This window comes from Rhea pennata, chromosome 3 (genome assembly GCF_028389875.1).
Source record: "Rhea pennata isolate bPtePen1 chromosome 3, bPtePen1.pri, whole genome shotgun sequence".
NCBI classification, from domain to species: domain Eukaryota; kingdom Metazoa; phylum Chordata; class Aves; order Rheiformes; family Rheidae; genus Rhea; species Rhea pennata.
In genome coordinates, this window is record NC_084665.1 from 13,640,075 (window position 1) to 13,663,321 (window position 23,247).

Genomic DNA, 23,247 nt, shown 5'->3' on the forward strand with positions numbered 1-23,247 from the left:
TTAGCATAAAGTGTTAATTGAATTTTAGCAGAAAAGTTACAGGGATCCTGCACTGATATTTCACTTTACAAACAACTATGGGCTAATACAGTCCTTATGAAACAGCAGTGGGAAGTTTTATGGAGATCTGCTCTCCGTAGCCCTTTCTTTGTTACCTGAACAGAACCATGTGACAGGCAAACCTGCATTTTAATCCTGTAAAAAGAAATGGATCTAGGGCCTCCTTGGAGACCACAAGTATGCAGGTCACCAGGAGGAGTTTGTCCTGTCTCCTTCCAGCCTCCTACCTCTCTCAATCAGGGCAGGGATGCAGGAAATGGAGCAGAGCTCCTCAGAGATGCTGCCAGGCCAGAGCAGGACTCTGGTACCTCATTTATGACAAGGTGAGAGAGGACTGCAGCACGTGCAGAGTTCCCACAATAAGCAGATTCAAGTACACTCCTTCCTTCCCCCATTCCTAACCAATGTTTTCCATGACAGTCTTTTTTCCTGTCTTATTCTCTGTGGGAGATGATGTTTGAAGTGCCCAAAGCTCCTCCTCAGGGAGAGCAGAATTCCCTCCACCTCCCTATTATTTTTGTTCCCACTGTTCCTCTCATTCTGGTGCTACTCTCCATTGTGCACATATCCTTCCTTATCCTTCTCTTCCCCTTGTAGCTCCAAACTATTTCCTTCATGCAATTCCTTCCTCTGATCACCTCCTACCCTTGGATTCCTCTTCTCAACCACTCTAGAAACAGTCTGGGACTGGAAATGCCTTCAGCTCTCCCTGCAATCTAACTTTCTACCCACTCCCATCTCTAGAACTTCAAAAAATACCAAAATGAATGTATGCTGTCTTTCTGTTTCACAAATCTAATTAATTTTGATTCTTTCCAAGAAAGCAACTAGCCTCTTTTTACATGAAGTGCAACATAATGTGGTAGTTTGGTGTATGAGCTGCTTTTTAGAAATGGACTGTGTGAACACACGTGCAGAATGAATCAGCCACGAGAGATTCACAGACCTTGAGCAAGTTGCGTTAAGTTTTCCTTTAGAGCCCAAATGTCTCTGTTAGAGAGTCCATGTCTCCTGTCTGCTCAGCTTAACCAGGTAAAACTCCAAGGCTACCGCTCTGTTTGCTCTTGGGGGAGCACACTGTACTGTGCACTGAACTGAGCCTGAGCCACCAAGTCTTCTGGCACAAGTGAAATGCATGAGTTAATGTGCTTCACACGTCAAAGACCTGACAGTTAGCATCTTTAATTCTGTACTGTAACAGCAAGTAAGTGGATCAGGATGGTCAATACTAAGACTGAAATCCAACTTACCTATCGATTCAATTTGAAAATCAAACGTGAGCTCCGATGACAGTTTTCGGCTGGATTTTAATCTGCCTTGTAGGTTCACTATTTTTATGCAGCCTAGACAATAAATAGGATGCATCAGCCAACAATTAATCTTCAGCATATGGCCTAATTTGAAGACAGACTGTATGCATATACATGCATATGTACATATTTAGTTGGTTCTAAAACTTACAATCCAAACACACCAAAATTGTATCTCTCTCCAGCTGTGTTACATGTACAACACTTGTCTCTGTAGTGTCTATAAAAAAAATGACAGTGTTAGTTTATAACATAAATTACCATGAAATTTGAAATGGATGTTCTGGATTTTGACACAAATTAATGGGTTAGTTGTTTTTATCTACTGAAAATTATCATCTTACCAGTGACATTTCTCTTCTCTTAGAAAGGCATGTCCACTTATCCAACATGTTGACTGTGACGGGAAAACTGAAGCTGTAATATTAAAGTATGGACTTAATCCAGCCTTTTCTGAGCCATGTCACAAAAGCAAACTCACGTGTACATTGCTGTCCTTTTATTATCTCTTGGTCTCTTAATATTGCTGTTGCAAAAAAAATGCATGCATCTGAGACTGTCCACACGGAACCTGAATGCTGTTTCATTCCATTTTTGTTCTGCCATTACTTCTAGATCTTGCTAAGGAATTTTTATATTATTACTCAATCCTTGCTGCTATTTTCAGATTTTCCATTCCCAGATTTTACAATATAGGAGAATATCTTTCCTCCTCCAGACTCTTAAAAAGAAAGGTTACCTTTTCTTTCTTCTGTGTTACAGCTGCAGCAGTCTCCATCACAGAAAACAGGGGGAATCTGACCCACAAGTGATCAGTGGACATGTCAACTCAAAAGAGAAGTGTGGTTGTGGTCTGTTTGTTAGCACTGAAGTTACACAAAAAGCAGCTCTTACTAATTTGGCATGATGCCAGTGATACTGCAGACATTTTTTTCATATGTAAAAGAGTGAAACTCATTAAATATGTTAGAGGTGAGAAATTAGGGCATGTTACCTAAAATACAAAAGCAGCTCTCAGTTAAATAATGACATCCACAGTCCTGTTGAGAATTAAAAACAACAACAACAAAACAAAACAAAAAACTCCCCAGATGGCAGAAATGTGTTCCCTGAGAATATCCTTCCATCTCTTTTTGGTGTTTGGTGTCTTGGAAAGTATATATTCATGATCATAACCAATCTCTAATGCATGACTTTAACCAAAGGTGCATATAGCCACGACAAAAGCATGCAAGAGAAGGATTGGAGTATATACATCTATGCAACCACATTATGATATGCAGCAGCATGCACTGCATTGACTGAAGCTAACAAGAGAGGAAGAGGAATGGAAGAAAGTAAGCCCTTGCATAAAGTCTGGGCCTGCTAATTTAAATAATGTTTTTTTTAATGTCTTTATCAGACATCTACAAACAAATATTGAGTCAAAGAAAACAACTATTTGATGGAAACTATTTGTAACCGCATGGTACACACTTTCCTCATTCAAAACCACTGAAATTTTGTTTGCTTGCTCCATCTCCATCCTGCCAGCAGGGGACAGGAAGAAACCAATATAACCCAAGGGTTTAAATTGGCATCAAACAAATAGGAGAAAATGACAACATAGACACAACAAGAGAACACACAAATGATTCAATAAACTAAAAGTATTTAGGAAAGCACAATGCAGTGTTAAGTTAACCGTGTTAAAATACGTGGGAACCAGGAAGATATTACTGTTCTTGTATTTACACACTGATGCAGACAAAAGAAGAATGACAACAGGACATTATAGTTCAAAGAGTTTTTCTTTAGTGTGCTACTTCTATTGGGACAACTGAAGTCACCCAGTTACATAAATATATGTGTAAGCTTGAAAATACAATGCACTAACTTTGAAGTAGTAAGTGCATTAATCGGCCATCCACTGATCACTTCGTTTTTCGCAGCTATTCTTTAAACTGTATCAAAATATGGCAAGTACTTTTTAGCAGCAAGAAAACAGGCCTCTTTCTTGTGGAAACTGTACTTTTTAGCGAGTTCCACAGTATCCAATTAGCTGGATCCATGCACATGTATATGCCAGTACAGGGCTACTTACAAATTCACCATAGATCAATAACCGAATTCCATATAATTTTTTCTATGTCTGGTAATAACCAAATTATTTACTGCTTTTAAACCTGCAAAGTAGGACTGAGGTCCTCTCACTACCATAGCTAGTTTTAAAGGGAATCCTGCAGATCTTCTTAGAACAGTTTCTACTATTGCTTAGGTGGTATCTTCCTCACTCATACAGCACCCAGACCAGCAATGGACAGGGGCATAGTTTCCAGCTAGTTCTTTTCTCATTCCACAAACATCAGAAGAATGCAAATTCTCTCTCCCTCTTTCTAAGCAGTAGATAACAGCATTTTTAATCTTACTGGCTTATTGCAGCAGAGTCAAACCACATCTAGAACGATTTTGAAAGAAATTGCTCAGATTGAAATTGTATTAAAATCTCTTAAATAAATAAAAGTCATGGTGCCAGGCTAAAGCACAAAACAACTCAGTGGACAAGAGGCATGTACAACCTGATTTATGGTAATGCCAAGGAACCGTAATTCTGTCCTCTGTTCTACTTGAAAGCTTAAAAACTCAAATCACTGCAACAGTAGAAACATAAAAAAAAAAAAAAAAGTGAAGGTGCAACAAGTACAACTAGATATTCTCTTTAAACTGAAAACTTAGTTTAATGATATGACCATTAGTTTCCTTAGAGGAAACTGTAACTTTCTGGTGTTTTGGCTATAATAAAAGAGCAAGGAACATTTCTGAATGCAATCAAAGTGGCAGACAAACCTGTTTCTGTAAACCATGAGGAGGTAGAATTTGGGTTGACAGTCTCAAACTTCACTACTTGGTTGAAGTCTCTCCCTCTACTGACACCAACACAAACTAAAGGGAATTCCTGCTCGGGGACTACCAGCATTTCAAACAACCTCAGCGGACAAGGTACAGGAAAATCTATGTGCTGGATTAAGAAACAAAAATAAATGTTAGAAGAGAAACTAGTAAAAAGTTTAGTCTCAGTTGCTATTAGACATTTAAACAGCAAAGTAAGCTTTATTCAGTACATTTTGTACCATTAAGTTTACTTCTTCAGATAACAGTAATTGACAGATGCAGAACATCTGAGTTGAAGTTGAATTCAAGCCAATTTGATTAAAATAGACAGATCTGTCTTTAATCATGTGCTTTCTTTGTGGCTGCCCACAGATAAGAGTGTGATACTCAACACTGCTCTCCCTAGCTATAGGGCCTCTAAGCCATTGCTTCCCAGGTTGATCAGCCCATAGCAGATGTTTAAACAGCTATTTTCAACGTAATTTAACAGAAGGCAAGAGAATTAACACAATAAATAGCTAATGCTAATTCTTAACAAATCACAAGATAAATACAATTGATAACCAGCAGAAGAGTATTTTGCCTTATTGTAATATTACCTTGATTAGCATGAATTTTTGCATTGGTTCAACCCATTCTAACAAAACAATGCTAGACTGTAGTGCTCCACAAAGGTACTTGTGACCCGTGTAAGGATTCCTCACTGCCAAAAAAGGAGAGGAGAGATAAAGTACATTAGTATACTGAGCAAATACAGCTTCTAAACCATTTTCAACTAGCAGTCCATACAACTCTGGAAAATAAAATTCCCACCCTAATCCTGTATAAAAGGAGGCTGCTGAAAAGTCAACATCCACACTATGGTGGCAGTGTGCATGTTGAAACAGGGGCTGCCCTTCCCCAGGGCATAAACACCTAGTAGCTCCTGCCAAATAAGCTATACTAAAGTTTAGTGTTGGCTTTCAAATTGGTAGATGGGAGTTACCGCTCTAGGAAGTCTACAAGCTTGGTCTATGCACACACTTTAAGTATCTCCTTCCACTATGTTGGCTTGCCAAAGCCAGCTCCAAATTATCACAGTAAGTTGTTAAAGAATGGCTTTTTCTAAGAGACGCTGACTCCTCTCCAGCAGAAACTGAGCAATCACTGTCATTTAGGAATTGCTTAACTGCCTTTCAGGCCCTATCATTGCAGGTCTGAAATCCGAGTGCTTTGTATTTCTGATGACTACTTGTTCACATCAGCAGGAAACCCAATTTTAAAGTGACCTCATCAGCTCCTACTCAACTGCTTTTCTTCTGCTGTTTATCAAAGCTCAAGTAAAAACTGGAGAAAGGGCACTAAAGTTGCGAAGTTGAGCACTGAACAGTCAAGAAATGCCAAAGTCAGTTTTACAACCTTAAATCTACAGACCACACAGTAACAACAAGATTTCATTCCTTACGCACTGCCAGCATACCTGTTGTAGAAGAGCAAGTGTTACTTTACACTTTGTGCAGCTATGCCTAAAGATCTGATTTTTAAATTGCGATAAAACCACCATGGACCATTAGGGAATTAACAATGCAATTCAGATAACGAGTCTCTACCACAATACTGTCTACATAAATGAAATATACTCATGCTATTCTATTCCCAGAGATATCCACGGACAAGCCACTGGCACTTTACACACCAAAGCTTAGTTTTATGAGTCTGTTTCCTTGTTCAACATCAAGCCAACTGCAAAATGCAGGAAATAACTCTCGGTGTGACCCTCAGTAAGGCTGAACACAACAACAGAAACTACAAAACATACAATTATCAACACCAGTCAGCTGAAGAAACAAGACCAGAAGTTCTGGTCTTTCTCCACCTTCTATGGCGCTGCAGCTTTTTCCTGGGTGCAGGATCCTTATGCTGCTGCCAGCATTTGAGACTCACGCGGCACTTAAGTAGGGTAGTATAGAAGGGCCAGGGGGATCTAACCTCTCCCCTTAGGCCCGTCTTTCGCAGCTGTCTGCGTTGCCATCACAAACTCTCACTTAGTGCCTATCATGCAAGAAGCACTACAGACTGCTTAAGTTAAGCTACTTCCGAATGCCAGGAACAGCACGCTCCCCCTTCGTTAGCTATGGCAAGTCCCATGGCACGCTTGTTCAGAACCAGGCCAGTCAGTGCAGAAACCATAAGACTACAGAGGAACAAATTACCAGGTTTCTCATTTCATATGCAGAGACCTTAGAACATACAGACTTTGAAATGAACTTCCATGTCAGAAAGCCAGGGTTCCTGTCTACTCGGATTCCCCCCCCCCAACCGACTTCCATCCCTGCAAAGGCATGAGAGGCCGCGATTTCTCCTTTCACCAGTCCAGTAACATTCACAGCTTGACTGGATGCCTCAATTAAGTCCAGGCCTGGAGGTACACAGTACATATTGTTAACACCCTACCATACCCGAAAGGATTTGTATCCCCCAAAAAGTCAAGTTTTAACAGGTGAGCTGGACAAAGAAGTGGTAACAAACTAAAATGATGTTTCAGCAGTAGCTGCGAGATTTTCATCAGGATGAATGACAGATGGATGCTGACTCACCACTGAGCCTCTGAAAATCTCCTGCATCATACAACTCCTCACAACAAACATTTGATTATGGAACACCAGGTGAAACATTTCCAAGGACAAGAGCTCATGCATAGCTACCCTACCTGCTTTTTGTGGGTTTTTTTCCTCTCTCTTTTTAAAATTTTCTGCTCCTACCTCCTTTTTCAAACATGTTTTAACACACTACAGCTGTAACTCTTCAGCAGTTGGCACTCTGAACACACTCTAAAGCCTTCAGAAACAACATTGCCCCCCCAAATTAAAAATACTCCTTGCTTTTATTATCTAATATTAATAATTTGAATTTACATCCTAGAAAGCACACTGCAATTGCTGCTGCTTAAGTCAATCTGTCTAGGGAAATCAGTTTTTTTCTAAAGTCAGGTTTAAATTTGACATGTGTTCTGCTTCTCTGCATTGTATGATTGCCCTTAGAATTGTCTTCATATTTAAGAGAAAAATGGGGAAGTTTTTACTGCTTAAATGCAGCAACTAATCTGAAGGAGTTCTCTGCCTGGAGATGCATATTTTCACAATAATGTCAAAAAAGCCTTTTCTTCTTGTGCCTCCAGAAACTGACTCAGAAGTCTTAATATTGCTACCATTTGTACTGCTTTTTAGTATTTATTCTGCAGATCTTTACTTACCAACACAACACTTCTGACACCACTTAGTGTCAGGAATTTTTGTAGACACTGCAAACTTCCTACAAGATATAAATACAGGATTGTCAATCAACTAAAACAATTGAATGAAATTGCTTTTCAGAAAGAAAAACTAAAAATATAATTTATTTGTATATTTCTTCTGCTAAAAATGACATATCTAGCACACACATGGGATCCCCCTGCCAGCCCCCTATAGCCTAAATAAATGCAGTTAAAGGTCATGAATGGAGAAAAGACACTTAGCTTTCAAGCATCGTTTACCACTGTCTCTTGCTATTTAAATACATGCATTTATTACACATGCCTGGATAGTCTACTGGCTCCCATGATCATTACCCTTTGTAATGCTGTAATTTGTTGCATCTTCTTGTTCTGGATGCCATACAGACAAAACAAAGGCTATTCTTGCCCCAAAGACATTACAGTTCAAGACAAGACACAAGGACCCAAAGGGTGCGGGATATGATGCCACACTCGAGAGCTTGCTGGGTCACAATCTTCACAAAGTAACAATTTGAGTGTTGCAAAGTTTTTTTCATAAGCAGCATAGCATGAGTTTTAAGAAAAGGTGTGAAGGAAGACAGGAAAGCAGTTTTGTAAGATCTTTTCTTATATGCAGGGACATCCCCTGTGAAATTCTGAAAATAACTGCTTGAAAATTTAGCAGATAGGTCAGGGTAGATGGTGTAATCTGTCAGAAGCGGGAATCAGTATTTCTCCTCAGAGTAAAAGACAGCAGACAATACGGAGTAGCCTCAACAGGAAAAGTAACTGGGCTGATGCTGTGGCAAAGATGCAAAAAAAGCGGAGTGATAGAGACAGGCATTACAGTCAAAGTTATGAACCAGGAACATATTGCATAGCATTTCAAATCAAGTTGTCCAGAAGTGACTGATAAAGCGGCAGGATTGAGCAGTATGAAGACTGTGTACTGGTCACAGAGCTTGGCCTTGAAGAAGTCATGAAAGGCACGAGAAGAACTGCTCAAGGACACTCGAGGAAGAAAGGCTGAACAGGAGATCTATCACAGAATTATTTTCTGCTGCTAAATGCTTGTCTACTAAGTATCATAAATGTATCATAAATAAAAGCTTAGAGCATTTTGCAGAGGAATATGCTGAACCTCACGATTGCTTTGAATTCTATTTTGCTTTGCATTTTCTGTACAGAAGACTTTAGTTTATTGTCACTTTTCATGCTGCAATATGGTATCCAGATCCTGCTGCAGAACATGCTTTGTAGTCTGTTAGGAAAAAAAAAATTATTACGCTACCTGCATATTTTAACTTATACTTTTGGTAGTCTACCTGGCTAATGTTACTCTGATGCCTTACAGCCAAGGGGAAAACTAGAATATCTGTATGAGTGTGTTCTGCCTTTGAGAGACTTGCACATCCAGGCTGCACTGCATTTTTTTGGGGATGTGACAGGACTGAACAGGAAATTTCCTGAGCCCTCTAGAACTTAGGTGAGGTGTCATTCCAGGCTGAAAGTAGTCTGAAGCTTTTCCTCACATGGCCCTTGTGATAATTATGGTTATCAGGCCACTGCTGATATGGTCCTCAAGTCAAAGTCACCAAGACAGAACTAATTTGGAAGAGAAAGGAACAGAAAGGTGGTGCAGACACACAGAATACAACAATTCAAAAAATTCAAAGGTAATTTGTATTACCTCTTTTCTTAGATAACTAGAGTTCAGCTTCTAAGCAGAACACAATTTTGGGCAAGCGTTGCACCATTAAGTTTGCAGAGGACTAAAAAGAAGCCTTTCCCCGAGTCTGATAATTAAATGTTAATAGGCTGTTAATAAAACCACAGGTAGCAAAGAATCAAGTCTGCTACAATCCGATTTCCTAATCGAAAAGCCTGTTACATGAAAGCATTCTGCGATTCACTATGCTCCTTGAGAATCAAAAGTTTCTCTGCAAACTACGTTAGCATTACTACTCCCTCAACTTAGACTTGAACGGGTTCCTCAGGCTTGTTTGGCAGCCAGCACCATTCCCAATCTCTGCGATTTTGTATGCCCCTTGTTAGCAAATAAAGTTTGGCCAGGCTGTACACACAATGTATTGTAGGCATAGGGGTTAAGTAGTCCGTTACAATACATCTCAATGTTATTTTATTCAAGTCCACCCTTCTACATAGGCTTGAGAGAAATGACTTGCCAATAATTAACGTCAAATCTGAGTTCCAGTTCTACTGCTCCTAGCTTTCAAAATGAAATATCACGATACAAAATGGATGCTACATTTTGTTTCACAACAAATATAACCAGGACGTGCCCTACGAAGTTGTACCTGACAAGAGGCTTCCTGACAAGAAGGGTAAAATTTATGGAAAACTAGCTCTCTAGTAGGAGTATATTCATACCTTAATTCACGTAAATTTAGGTGTCTACACTCTGATTAATGTCCACATGAATCATTCATGGCAATCTGTCCACTTAGCTCCAAATTATTTGGGAATCCCAAAGCTTCATTCCTGAACTCTTGGAATCAAGGTGATCTGATATATCTGATTAACGTATATTTACCTGGGAAGTATTCTGTCAGGGAGTTTGTGTGCTGGAATAGCAACAGGTAACTTTTGCATTTGCCTTGCATAATCAAAGAGTCCTGGTAAATTATGGGAATAAAGCTGAGAAGCTTTACCTAGAAATTAGAAAACAAAAACTTTAAATACAAAACAAAATGCATTCTAGCAATACTGATCAAAGATAGCAGAGTAACTCACCAGATATTGATAACAAACAATTATTCATGACATATAACCATGTACACCTTCGAGGAAATAGCTGATAAAGGAAAAAAAATAAATTCAATTTTATATACACAAAATGTGATTATATTAAATTGATCAATTAATAGCTACATAGACAACACGACAAAACTAAAACTGACTTGCCTTTTTAAGCAAAAATTAGCTTAAGCCACATAATATTTATCTGGATTCCAGAATTTATTCAGAGTAAATCTTAAGTATACAAGCTAAATTTTACATACACATTAACATCTAGACAATTGAACATTTTATAGCCATGTCCTCAGTATACTATAATTAGTCCAAAATATGTCATTATAAAGATCAATTCAACCTTTGTCCAAAAACTTTAATGACCTCCAACTTTTCTCCTTCACAGGAGAAAAGCTTAACAACAAACCTCAGTAAACAAAGCATCTTCAGTAAACTACAGCCATTCTCAAGACTATGGTACTCCAGCTCTCTTGAAACAATTAAAACTGGCACTTGAAGGGACCTTCCATATGATTACACATTACACTTAAGTAACCAAGGAAGGCAGCAAATGATCAAGGCAGAGCTGTCATTTGTTAAATCCTGTAATTACGAGAAAGAAGGGGCTGAAACTGATAGCACATCCGTTGGGGGGAGGGAGGGGAAGAAAAAAGAAAGAAAAAAAGAAAGGCTATATAAGAACAGAACTTCCCCCAACATGCTTTGGGAGCCTGCTGCTACAAGAGGTTGTGGAGGTGGACAGTACTGAGAGGGTTTAAAAAATGGATTAGACATTCACGGACAACAAGTCCATAAACAGACAAGAAAGGGAAAAGGTAGGGACGCACCCTCCAACATCCCTAGCTCAGTGACTGTAGATACAGTCCTGATACTCCTCCTGTGGAGGAGTCAAAGGCAATGGGCAGCCGATAGTGGCTGGGCTCACGGGCATTTCCTACTGCCACTGCTGGAACAGGCTATTAGGCTAGACAGACCACTCACTGGTCTGACCCAACAGGACACTTCTTATGTCCCCCCAAGAAAAAAAAAAAGAAAAAAAAAAGAAAAGTACAACACACCCACAGCACAGATATATTAGAAAGAGATTTGAGGAGATCTGAAGGTTAAGTGAAAGATTCTTCTGCCAAAGATTGAGAGATTAAGTTTAGAGCTGTACTAACTCCTGGAAACTTGCATTATTTATGCTTCATCCAACAGAAGAGTGAAATGTAGTGGAAAAATAACCAAGGACACAATTTTTTTCTTTTACAGTGAATTTCACCAGACCTAAAGGGCAAACAACAAAGTGAAACACAGGACTGGAAAGTGCTACATGAATTAAAGCTCAATTGACTATAATTATAAATAGCCATGTCATAAACGGTCAGCACAGAGGGCACGTAGCACTTTTATTCCTTATGTCGCCTTATAACCTAAGCACATACTATAAAAACCTACAGTAATAAACTAACAGCTTGGTTGCATCCAAATTCAGTTTGCAGGTTTGACCAGCCTTTTGCAGTTGCATAAGCATACTGTGACCTGGTGGGTTTGGATCTGAGGGTTAGAGACGAGCAATATTCCAAACTCCCAGGTTGCTGGAGCCTGCACATCCTCCTCCTCCTCCACACGTTCCTGGCTAAGTTTACTTGCATCTTTTCTCACCTCTATGTGCTTACTACACATCTCTCAAAACCTCATCAGACAACACACGTGGACTGTGGTGCTTAGAAAAACATGGACAAGTATGAGAGTATGAGTTTCATTGTATCTGCTCTCCTTGCCATTTCTAAGTCGCTGTTGTTGCTGTGTTTGGCCTACAAGTATTAGGGATGTTTCTCAGGGTATGTTTTAAACCTGCAGCGTAACAGGGCAGTACCTGAGCTGATTTTAAGCTAGCTAACTCAAGCACCAACAGCTGGTTATGGATTACACGGAGCTCAGTGCAACTTAGCTGGGCCACCTGCTCAACACAACAGACAGATCTACAAAGTCTGGACCCTGGAAGATGAACAAACACCAGTGCCTCCAGCTTACAGTGTGAAGGCTGTCCTTGCAAATTCCTCCATCTTGATGGCAGATGCATAGCTCCCTAAGTTAGGGAGAAGGCAGGAAAGAAAACAAGTCTCTTAGAGATTAACAGAAGAGCCAGAGAAGACACTATACAGAAAAGCCTGCAACTGGCATTCTTCCCTCCCTACTTCCCCCTCCAAAAATTACTATTTATGAGATTCTGCAAAGATAGAATCTTAACTGGGATTCAGTAAGCTGAGTCTTGCCACTGAAGCTGCTTTTAAGACCACAAGAATGGAACTTAGAAAATAAAGGTTCTCCTCACTTTGTAGGTGTAACATACATTTGCTACAAAATATTTATCTTGTAACACAGCTTCAAAGAAAATGGAAACCTCCACCCAAAATATATCAAGGAAATTCCATACTACTAAGCAAATCATTTAACTGCTGGATAATGCACTATGATGAAGTTCAACACGTCAGTATCCGCAGACCTCCTACTTAACCATGATTCAGCCTACAATAAACTTAAACATTGCACACAACTGAAAGGTATCCCATATAGCAAACATTTAAGGTAAATCTCGGTGTACCTAGTGCCTGTGTAACTGCAGTAAAGAGGATTCAAAAAAAATCAAACAACCCCCGCCCCCAACATTATATGGCATTAAGCTGAGTGGCTAAAAAATGACAAAGATGTGAAGTTTTCCCAAAACTTCACAACAGAAATATACCTGCTCCATTGATGTTTCATGAAGTTCATTGAGGTTCAGTGTGTAAATACCTTCTTCTGCACCAAATATCAAGTACTGATCTGTAAACATAAACAAATTCAGAAATTCTGATTTAAGGAAGGTGTGCTTTATGAGTATGCAACTTTGTACCAAACCTTTACACACAGACAAAAAATAAAAAGAGAGAGAGAGACAGACAGACAGAGAGAGCTACTCAGAACAGTTACATGCACTAGAGCCAACCAACCTACAACATTCACTGTGTTTCTCGTCAAGGAACAAGGAAGCTTAAATCTGTGGGTGGAGCTGTTGTTAGCCACAAAAATAAGACTGATCTTTCCTAAGGTCTGACAGTTCGAACAAAAAGAACAGTGACACAACTGTATGCAAGAATTCAAGTGAATAATTTCCATAGATTAGCCAATTTAAACATTTCCTTATATTGACAGATCTTAGCTATTTCCTGAAGTGTTTGAACAGTCATAGTGAGTGCAACGTTTTCATGGTACCTTACAGGTGCCTCACTTCTGGAATACCGTTTCCCTCTTCTTTCTTGCAATTGCAATGCAAGTTGATTAATTCCTTCATTTGCATTTGCACGCACAAATGAGGCAGACATCTCACGTGAAGACACGGGCATTGCTTACTTGCTCAGCAGCGTCTAGCTATACCGTTAATAAGGTGAAATTGCAGGCATTATGCATATAGTGTTACCAATTATTCCTTTCATTAGGATATTGAATAAAGCACTGAAATGTGTGCAGATATGAAAAGAGATCCAGAAGCCCACATGACCACAAAGATTTAGAAAAATCAAACCAATGATAGAGACAAATGGATCTCAAGTAGAGCCGCTGAAAGTCAGATTTTTTAAAAATAAATTAGGATTGGCATGTTTGCATCAACTACAAAGTTGAGTGTTTTGAATCTCAGCCAAAAAATATTTCCTTACCTTTATTCGTATGTAATTTATTATTTTTAAATCAAAGATGAAAACCGCACCCCTCCTATCTTAATGTAATTAGAAAACCCACTGAACTTCAAACAGCAGTGTTTTAATTAAGGAAGACTTTCTGCCTATATAAATAAATCTATTTTAAAAGGAATAGTCCTTCTCATCTAAACACTCTAGAAAACTTCAGGAGAGGATAAAATGGGCAAAATATACATAATACAATACCTCTTGTATCTGGATTTATCCATGATGTTGCACAATGAATTTTTAAGGGACAGCCATTAAAAACCTTTGAAAAGCAAGCACCCATCTGTAAAAGTAAAACCAAGTTTTTCTAAAAGCAATTAAAAACTTACATAGGAAAAATTAAATTGTGACATTTCCAATGTGATTCTTTTGACTTAAAGTACTAAAAAACAATCAAAAAACAGTTAAAAGCACAGCTTCATGTCATGCTGAAATAATCTAAACCACACAACATATGCCAGCAAATGGGATTTTTTTTAAGTGTTATTTTCTTTGTCTGTGCAAACTTTCTGAGCAAACATGCCAGATTTAACCTTTTTAGAGCTCTTAAATTAAGAATCTAAGCACGTACTTACTGCAAATGTGACAAAACTGAGGAAGGTTCCTGAATTTTGTGATTTTAAAAACAAACACTCCCAACAGTGACATTTTATTCCTGCCAAGTTTAACAAATTAAAATCTAGGTCATCCAGTAATTAAAATTTTAGTCTTGGTTTCTCTATGATTTGCTTTCAATTAATTTACTTGCAATATCGAATGCCTCTCAAAGCAAACCTCTGGCAGATCTGGTAGAAGAAAAGAACTTAAGAATTAAGCCTTTAAAATGAAAAATATAGCAGCATTTAGCCCTTTCTTTGTGCCTCAGACATCCCTCTGTCATGAGTATCATGGAGCCCATGAGTTGGTCAATATTTGCTTTAGTGAGGAAAGACTCAAACCTGTTATAGTAATCAACCAAATGTGAAAGAGATCCCACTGCAAAGGGGAAAGGTTTCAGCACTGGTGGTGTTACGGCAGAAGCCTCGGGACAAAGGCAGGGAGCTTGCTGCTTGCTAAGTGAATAGTGATCCTTCGGTAGGTGTAAGAACAGATGCAAGACAGAAGATACAGACAGCAAGGCAGAAAACCGAGAAGATACTGATACAACAGAGAGGGATCTCAATACACTGACAGTCTCAGTATGGTCAAATTCCTTGGCAGCAAGAAGTTTGAAGGAGGGGTATCAAGAGAAATGAGAAAAGATTTTTTTTTTCAGCTGTTTATGGAGGTCTCCTCCCAAGTATGCGGGGCATCAAGAAGCCCTCATTAGAAGATTCATCAGATGGCATTTGGGGCACTGCTGGTATCTAACAAATAACAAACCAAATAATCAGAACTACAAGGTATACCACAGAAAAGGAACAGAAGAGATTGAAATATTTTACTTGCAGCAGCAAGGTATTTGATAATCAAAACTCCCAGATGATTCTAGGATGCAGAACACACCCCACACTGGAGGAAAGCAGCAAGTCCAGCAACCCCTACAGATTTGATCAGGGGAAGAATTTGGTTATTTGGCAACTGATGGAGACCAGAGGCAGGGAAGACAAGTAAGTGCCAGATCAGTCTCCTGTACTTCACAGAAAGGTTAGAAAAAACTAATTACACTTAAAGGGGGCGATGTGATAAGGGAAAACAAAGAGAAGAGCAATAGTTCCCAATACCACAGAGGACCACCAGGGCCACAGAATTAGCACACTACAAAGACAGCATAAACATGCAGAGAGTCCTTTGACCAGCCTCAGAGCTCTCCCTCTTCATTAATCTCTTTTACAGCTTCATTATACTGGCACCTTACAGGCATTCTCTGATGACCAAAGATACAGATAGAGCCCATTTTTATTTTCCCCCCTCTCCTGTTGCTGAAGTTCCAGTACGTGGCAAAAGTTCTTACTTTACATTTTGGGCTATTCTATTTCCCACCCTTTTTCTCATTCCAGTCATCAAGTTGATCTCATTTCTCCCTTCTTGCGACTATTCAGTTCTTCTCAGTACTAGGAATACTTCCAAATTTCTGCCATGCTCTCATTTTATGTATGCACACCTAGGTCATGCATTTGGTTAGTAAAACAGGATTGACTTCAATAAATGATGATAAATGCATCAAGAAATCAAAGCTCCGGAACAACCCTTTGTGTTGTAGTCTTTTGCATAAACTCTAACAAATAGAAGACAGATGTCTGCCTTGACCCATACTGCTTCTCTAAGTAGAAACAAGAGCATCTGCACTTACGCATCATTGTAGTAATTTTAATTTGGCATCCAGAGATGAGGAAATGACCTGGTTAAGAGTAACTTGGCAAAAAAGGCTGGTTCTAAACCAGACCAATCCCCCATTTGGTTTACAGCACAACTACATGAATGCATGTAGGAGGGAGAGTATTTGGGGGCAGGAACAAATGGCCAAGAAAAGGGAGAGTTGGGCTCTTTTGATGACAGTGCTGGCTGAAGTCACTGTGATGTGTCCTCATGGATATTACAATAAAATTTCATTTATAATTTCATTTACAATTTAATTTTACAATGAAATTCTAGTTTACTTTACATTAAGAAGCTGCATGTAGATGTCCGTAATAGTTATTCCCAGCCCTAAGGCACTTATGAATCCTATACCCAGAATTTTTTAAACCTAAAGCCGAATGCTATAAATTTAGCATTCTTGAGATATATTTGTAATTTCTGAGGTATAAGACCCCCCACATCCTACAGAGAAAGACTGATCAGTAAGTACTTCCAGTACTTTTTCATGAAGCAAACAAATCTTCCAAAAATTACTTACAGAACAAAAAAAGTCAAGGATAACTTGTGAAATATTGTACCTGTGACTTAACACTTGTAAGAGATACTGGCTTTTATGCTTTTCTATTTTTTAAAAAAACAAATAACAAACATTCAAAAAATGCCCTTTCTCAGCTTTAGCAGGAAAACACATTCTATCTGCAAAATGCATTTGTATGAGTCAGTAATACTCACGTGTACTTTAGGTGTGGGAGGAAGGCCATTACTAATTGGTTTCTAGAAAATAAAAGTTAAAAAGTTCATTTATACATGTATGTGCACATACTTTCTCTCACTTCTGGCATAACTAAAATACAAACTGAAAAAAAATAACACCACATGCCCTTTTTACAGATATTTATTTACCAACTGCTTTTAACAGGAGTGTAATTATACCAGCAGGAAATGAAAAGCCAGTACTTCCTTTTTTTTCTTTCTTTTTTTTTTTTTTTTTGCATTTCAGAAATGTTCACAAAATCCTCCGTGCAAATTTTTTAGACTATAGGTAGAATTGCGTTGTGTCTTTCTATGCACTAATCTAATGCACTAAGCACCTCCTGGAACGGCTGCCGTGTTTGATGTCACACATTCCAGGTCGGAAAGCCATGGCTGACCTGATCCGCTGGTGGCTGCAGCCCCATTTTGGGCACAAGTTTAGGCTGAAGACTTTCCTTCCAATCAGTGCTTCCATAACTCTGTACAAGTTTGCTGACCACCCTTGTCTAATGTCCACATACCACAAATTTTTCATATAATTTTCTCTGATTAATGCCTGTACTATGACTCCTCAGTAGCCCCAGCTGAATTTCTGCGTCATCCGTTACACATTGTTACATTAGGAAGATGCAGGAAAGAAATTAGAATGCCATATCCAGTAACAGAATTTAAGCAATATTGCAATTGTTCAGCTGTTCAATATTCCTAGTGACCTGAACACTATCATTCGGTACTAAGTTTAATTTTATGCATCAGTAGGATTTAAAAAAAAACAAAAACAAACAAAAAACTCCAACAATGCCAAGAATATAATTTTCTCCTAGTAAAAACATATGACTGATGAAACACTTGTTTACAGGTACACAGAAAATTTCAAATGTACAATTTCAAAGGCCAAGTTCAAAGTAGTTCAGGAAACCATACTTTCTAATGGATTGGCAGTATTACTGGCACTTCCTTAAAAAAACAAAACAAAACAAGACATACAATGTTTCTGCCCTATTTCCTCTTCATTTCCCTCAAGAGTGCTACATTTCCCTTAGAAGAAGCCACTGACGGGTACAGTTTCAGGTTACATTTAAGCTGATCTAACTACAGACTTCCCACTCTCTTCTATCCCACATCCCTACTTCCACCTTCGCATCAAAGTAATGGGGTGGCCACCGTGCAAGTCACTTGCTGCTTTCATGGAAAACTCCCTCAGGAGAGGAGAAAGCTGTCATGTTGCATGACATGGTCCAACACAGGAAGGCTGCAGGAACAGTGGCTAGAGGAAAGCAGGAATATTCCCTCTCCTCAGTCCCACAGCTGGATCACATTACGTACGTACGATGAAAAATCACGTATTCTCTGCTTTAGCGTAACTTCACTCGAACGTGCGTAGCTCAAGCCTGACACAGTACCCAAGCTATTCAATGCTGAAACCTAGAGCTCCAAGAGGCCAGTGGGCAAACAGTTCTTATATCTAACCTCCTAAACCCAACTTTGCAATCTCTTTTTCCCTCTAGACACTAAGAAGACTGTATGCCCGTATCTGGGACTCAACAAGGACTCACTCAGGAACAGCCCTGATCTGGATTCTTTCCCAGGGCCAGCCAAATCCTCTGGTAAGCCATCAGGTGGCAGCACATTCCTTAATTTCCTCATTTGCTTATACAGTCTGCTCAGTAAGACAAGTCTTCCGCATCATCTCTCTCTGTCTCACACAAATATGTGAATATAAGCAGTAAATCTTCTAAATCCTTGATTAAGTTACAGTTTCTAATTAGAATTAAGTATGGATTCAAACTTCAGCTTAAGACCACACTGTAACTAGACAATCTAGCCAAAATGTGCTTTGACTCAAAGCAAACAAGATGCCATCCTGCATTTTTTCCACAGACTTTGCTTGCTCTTTCCATTGCATACTGAAAGCAATGGAGAGATTTTTTTAAATAATACCTAAATCCTTAAATACTTGCCAGTATTTCCTTCTTCTCTTTCCTTGAAAAATTAGCGTCTCTAGCTTCATTCTGTTGATGTGGTGATCCTTCTCTTTCACCATTTAACTGTACAGAAGTGACTCCATTACCTTAAAAAAAGGTTGACATTTCAAAAGTGTGTTCCTTTCTTCTACCTACAAACCAAAGGGTAGTCTAGCCTACAAACAATTTTGAAAGGCCAAAATCATGTCGTTTCCATTGATGCTGGAAAACGGTCTGATATCATAACTTATTCCTAACGCATACACATTCTTACACATGCACATACAATTACCTATAAAGCCCCATCCAATCTCATTCTATGACTTTTGGTAATTAATATAACAAATCTTACGTGGACAGGGAAAGGGATGTGGTTATTGTTATGAGGAATAACGTATTTGATACACCTAATTCAAGAGAAACCTGGAGTTAGCTAATGATTAAGTTATCAATTCTTCACATGTGGCATTGAGGCATTTCTTAGTGCTAGATGCTTAAGAGTATTAGATACTTCAAGGTAATACATCTATTGCAGTAGTAACAGCTTAATAAGGAAAAATTAATAAGATAGCAATTATGAGTCAGATGCTAAACTTGCTTAAGACAGATGAGTCTAGTAGAGCACTCAAGGTATCAGATCTTGATATAAAGATCAAAGCAGCAGCCTGAGAGAATAGTAAACAAGCACAATCACCTGCCATACCACCCTGCCCAGTTCATTACATATAAAGGGGAACTCTGAAAGCCAAACTCTGTTCTTGACACGTTTACAGAACTCAAATGACAACAGCGGACATAGTAGGGCAGAACTTGAAACTTGCCTACAAGAAATTTACTTTATTCCTGCGACAATCTTGATACGTTACATTACGAACCTATTGTTTAGCAAAGCAATTGTGTTGCCACCGACATGAGCAGAATCCTGTTTAAGGTTTCACTGGAAGAGAAATTCCACCCACATGGATTTTAAGTGTCCACTCTTCATGCAATTTAGTTGTCATGCACTTTCTGCTACTTGCCCACTACAGAAAAGTTACCGCAGCATGTTTTAATGTGTGCATAAGTGAGGATGTAGAAATAAACTGTATTACATTACTTAAGAAGTACCTGTACACTTCTTGGTGTCACTCTTATTACCTAAAACATTAGACTTCTGTGGAGGTAATCGAGGAGGTGGTGGTCTGGGTGGAACCTGAGATGCAGATTTCGCTGGACTTTCCGATGTTGGACATCTCTTGATTGTCCCTTGATTATCATTTTCAGAAGAATGAGTTTCTTGGGGGATAAAGATGGATTTAGGCTGAAAAAAGACAAAATGATACTAATGACAGAATGAAAAAGATCCAAAACATCTGTGCTGTTCTCAATGAGAAGAAACATGCAGTATTTGGATCCTGGAATTTTCACCTGTAATGTAATGTGTTCTGCCATGCAAACAAACAAAACAAAACAACCAACCTCCCCTCACCATTGTACTAGGAAGAAATGTAGAGCAATAAAGAAAAACCTTGCTATTGACAATTTATTGAATTACTATATTCAAAGCATGTATTAAGTAATTACTGGGCATACTCATGTGTCACAGTTTATGTCTATGGATAACCAAACCAGAGACTTAAGTAGAAACTCAACAACATTCAAAGATACGACCAGAATTTTGAGGAGACAATCCCAGAAAAGGGTTCTAATCACAAAAGACAAAATTATTTAGACAGTAACTGCACTAATGCTGATTGTAAAACAGTTCTGTTATACAAAATTCATCTGTACAGAAGGAGAGTAGTCAAACCCGCAGTTTTTGCCTGGAGAATTGATAGCCATTTGACAACGACAACAACAGCTACAAATTTAGGATTTTTCTCCCTTTTTAATTGCGCTCATATTAAGATAACTTCAGTGCAAGAAGATTCAATTAATCTTCAAGTGGTAGCATGCAAAACCTAATCTGATCCAGGCACACATCTGAAGATCATTCTTCCACCAGAAGTTAGCAAGTAGATGCTTAATTTGGCCGTTTTCTTTTTAAACTACTTCTGTGGCACCAAGTTGCTGAACTACTTTGAAAGGAACAGAACTAGGGATCAGAAGCGTCATTTGTCAGAAAACAGCACTTTTATTTTGGTCAGCAGAGTACAGAGCAAGACTTTGTAGCCTTCAATAGAAAATCTGCATAAACATATGGGTCAAACTTCACTGTGCTATACCATCGACTTTATTTGATTTAAGTCTTCAAGTCATGGCTGCGACAAAAATCCAAGAGAACTGTCAGCATATTTATTAGAGACTTCTGCATTTTTTAAGTCATTCCTTTCTGTTTGTTCCCTTTTATCTTGGGCAACAACCCCCCTCACTTACCTTTGGTGGTAAAGGAGGTGGCACTTTAGGTTTCATAGTAGCACTATGAAGAAAGAAAGAAAGAAACAAAGTTTTACCCAGTCTCTTTCTCTGATCCTCATACTACAGTGTTTGAGAGAATACAGGATTTTATAAATGCTATACAAGTAAATAATATTAATTTGTCAGCAGCACTATTATGTCCAAATAACTGCATAATTAATACTTTCAAACCCTGTTTTCCTACTGCCATGCATACCACAGATACTAGCAGGAAGAACTCAAGTAACAGATCCTCCCCTGGAGAGCATGAATGTCTTGAGCTGATTTACTAAAGGTGCATGTATTTGAACAGAAAATTCCTTGAAAAATTCACCACTGACTTCTTTGAAGTAACTTCACATATGAAAGGAAAATCCATCTGCAATGTACAGCTGGTCTGCTGTCTGTTTTTTTTTTTTTCCTTCTTCCTCCCTTTTCTTTCAGAGTTTCCTTTTTTTCCCCACAGAACTTGGCCGAAAAAGACAAGAGAACAGTTCAATAGCTTGGTTCTGGAACACAAGGTGACTACATGAGAGAAGAAAACTGAAGTATCAGGGGCTTTCTTCCTCTGTCAGTTTGGTGTTTTAAAGAATATGCTGTGTTTTTCTTAATCCCAAATTCCTAGAATTTTTACAGTCTTGTGCTGTCCTATTTCCTAATCTTTTGGAACAAAAAACTATTTCCATTAAATAAATCAGGAATACAGCTGTGAAAATTTGGCATTCTTGCACAATATGTTGCTTAAATTACGCTCCTCCAAAGTTTTAGGAAAATATCTAAGAAGTGAGATGCTTGTTTGTTTACAGATCAATTACTTGTCTGGTTTGCTTCATTCAAGAGTTTGTTGTGGCATCCTTTCATCAGGTTTTTTTTTCTTTTTTCTTTTTCTTTTTTCTTTTTTTTTTTTTTGAGAATGGGTTACCCTGTGACATCTACTTCAACTGCAACGACAGCAGAAACTATCTTCCCTTCACAATGCAGAAAAAGGCATTAAGTCCTCAGAGTTGTACACGTCCAAGCTCCATTCCTATTTTGTTCCACATCCTTCCTTGGATCTCACAGCGTTATTAGGCAGTCACATGTTAAAAACCGCCAAGGACTTGGCATAAATGTTACAAATGTTTGTATAAAGGACTGCACATCCTGGTGTCAGCAGCAAGGCATATATGGGATTTGTCACTGTTGATGGAGGAGGGCAGTGACCCCAATAATTTCTGATTTCACAGCTTCCATAAGCAGGAAGCTTAAGCATCGTCAGCTCTGCCACACCTGAGAGAAAGAAAAGAATTATCAAAACAATCAAAATGATTAGATGATAGGAAACACTTTATATTATTTCCTGAAGTGTGTGGATTCTCTGCTGCTATGAATCACCCAGCTTCAGAATCATGCAGTAACATCAGTTTGGACTGGCAAGCTGTACAGTTGTTTCATTTGTTTGCGTTCTGGATCTGAGAGAAGAAATGACTGATGTCACGTACTCTTCAATCACAGCTCCATCTCACGGAATATAAATCAAGCAAAAGTTCTGAACCTTCAGTGGTCTCCAGAGACATATCTGAGACTGAGATCATGTTCCACACACTGCAGCAGAGCGTTGTGCTCAAGTGATACCAAGAGGAGAGCCATGGATGCAGAATCTATCTGATTCACCGTTGAGGCCTTCAAGGCTTACCCTGGGCTGATAAGAAAATTTCAAGCCCTCTCTGTAGGACAAGAGTACTTGGAATGAAACACAAGAAGCAGCAAAAAAACCCAGGACTTTCTTGGAACACCAACTGTGATTGTCTTTAGGGTCAGACAAATTGGAACCTCATGGAAGCTATCACGCGCTCTCTCGTTCAGCCTGAAAAATAAAATCCACAGAAATACGACAGCAACAGAAACGCTTAAAGAAGCCAATGCTGTATGAA

The 23,247-nt window shown here is 38.8% G+C and overlaps 1 protein-coding gene across 13 annotated transcripts in view; it reads right to left on the minus strand.

The window, feature by feature from the left end:
- The window catches only part of MAP4K3 (mitogen-activated protein kinase kinase kinase kinase 3), an 84,199-nt gene that overhangs the window by 7,238 nt on the left and 53,714 nt on the right, over nucleotides 1-23,247 (minus strand). For 6 of the 13 annotated variants that reach the window (XM_062571633.1, XM_062571635.1, XM_062571632.1 and 3 more), the window contains 13 exons: nucleotides 21,314-21,356; nucleotides 20,066-20,258; nucleotides 18,956-19,065; nucleotides 16,974-17,015; nucleotides 14,160-14,244; nucleotides 12,980-13,059; nucleotides 10,231-10,291; nucleotides 10,031-10,148; nucleotides 7,474-7,532; nucleotides 4,841-4,944; nucleotides 4,197-4,368; nucleotides 1,522-1,590; nucleotides 1,311-1,403 (listed from right to left, as the gene is read on the minus strand). In XM_062571633.1, coding sequence (XP_062427617.1) covers nucleotides 1,311-1,403; nucleotides 1,522-1,590; nucleotides 4,197-4,368; nucleotides 4,841-4,944; nucleotides 7,474-7,532; nucleotides 10,031-10,148; nucleotides 10,231-10,291; nucleotides 12,980-13,059; nucleotides 14,160-14,244; nucleotides 16,974-17,015; nucleotides 18,956-19,065; nucleotides 20,066-20,258; nucleotides 21,314-21,356 — 1,229 coding nt within the window. The other 7 variants (XR_009957845.1, XM_062571631.1, XM_062571630.1 and 4 more) reach the window with 7 other exon arrangements.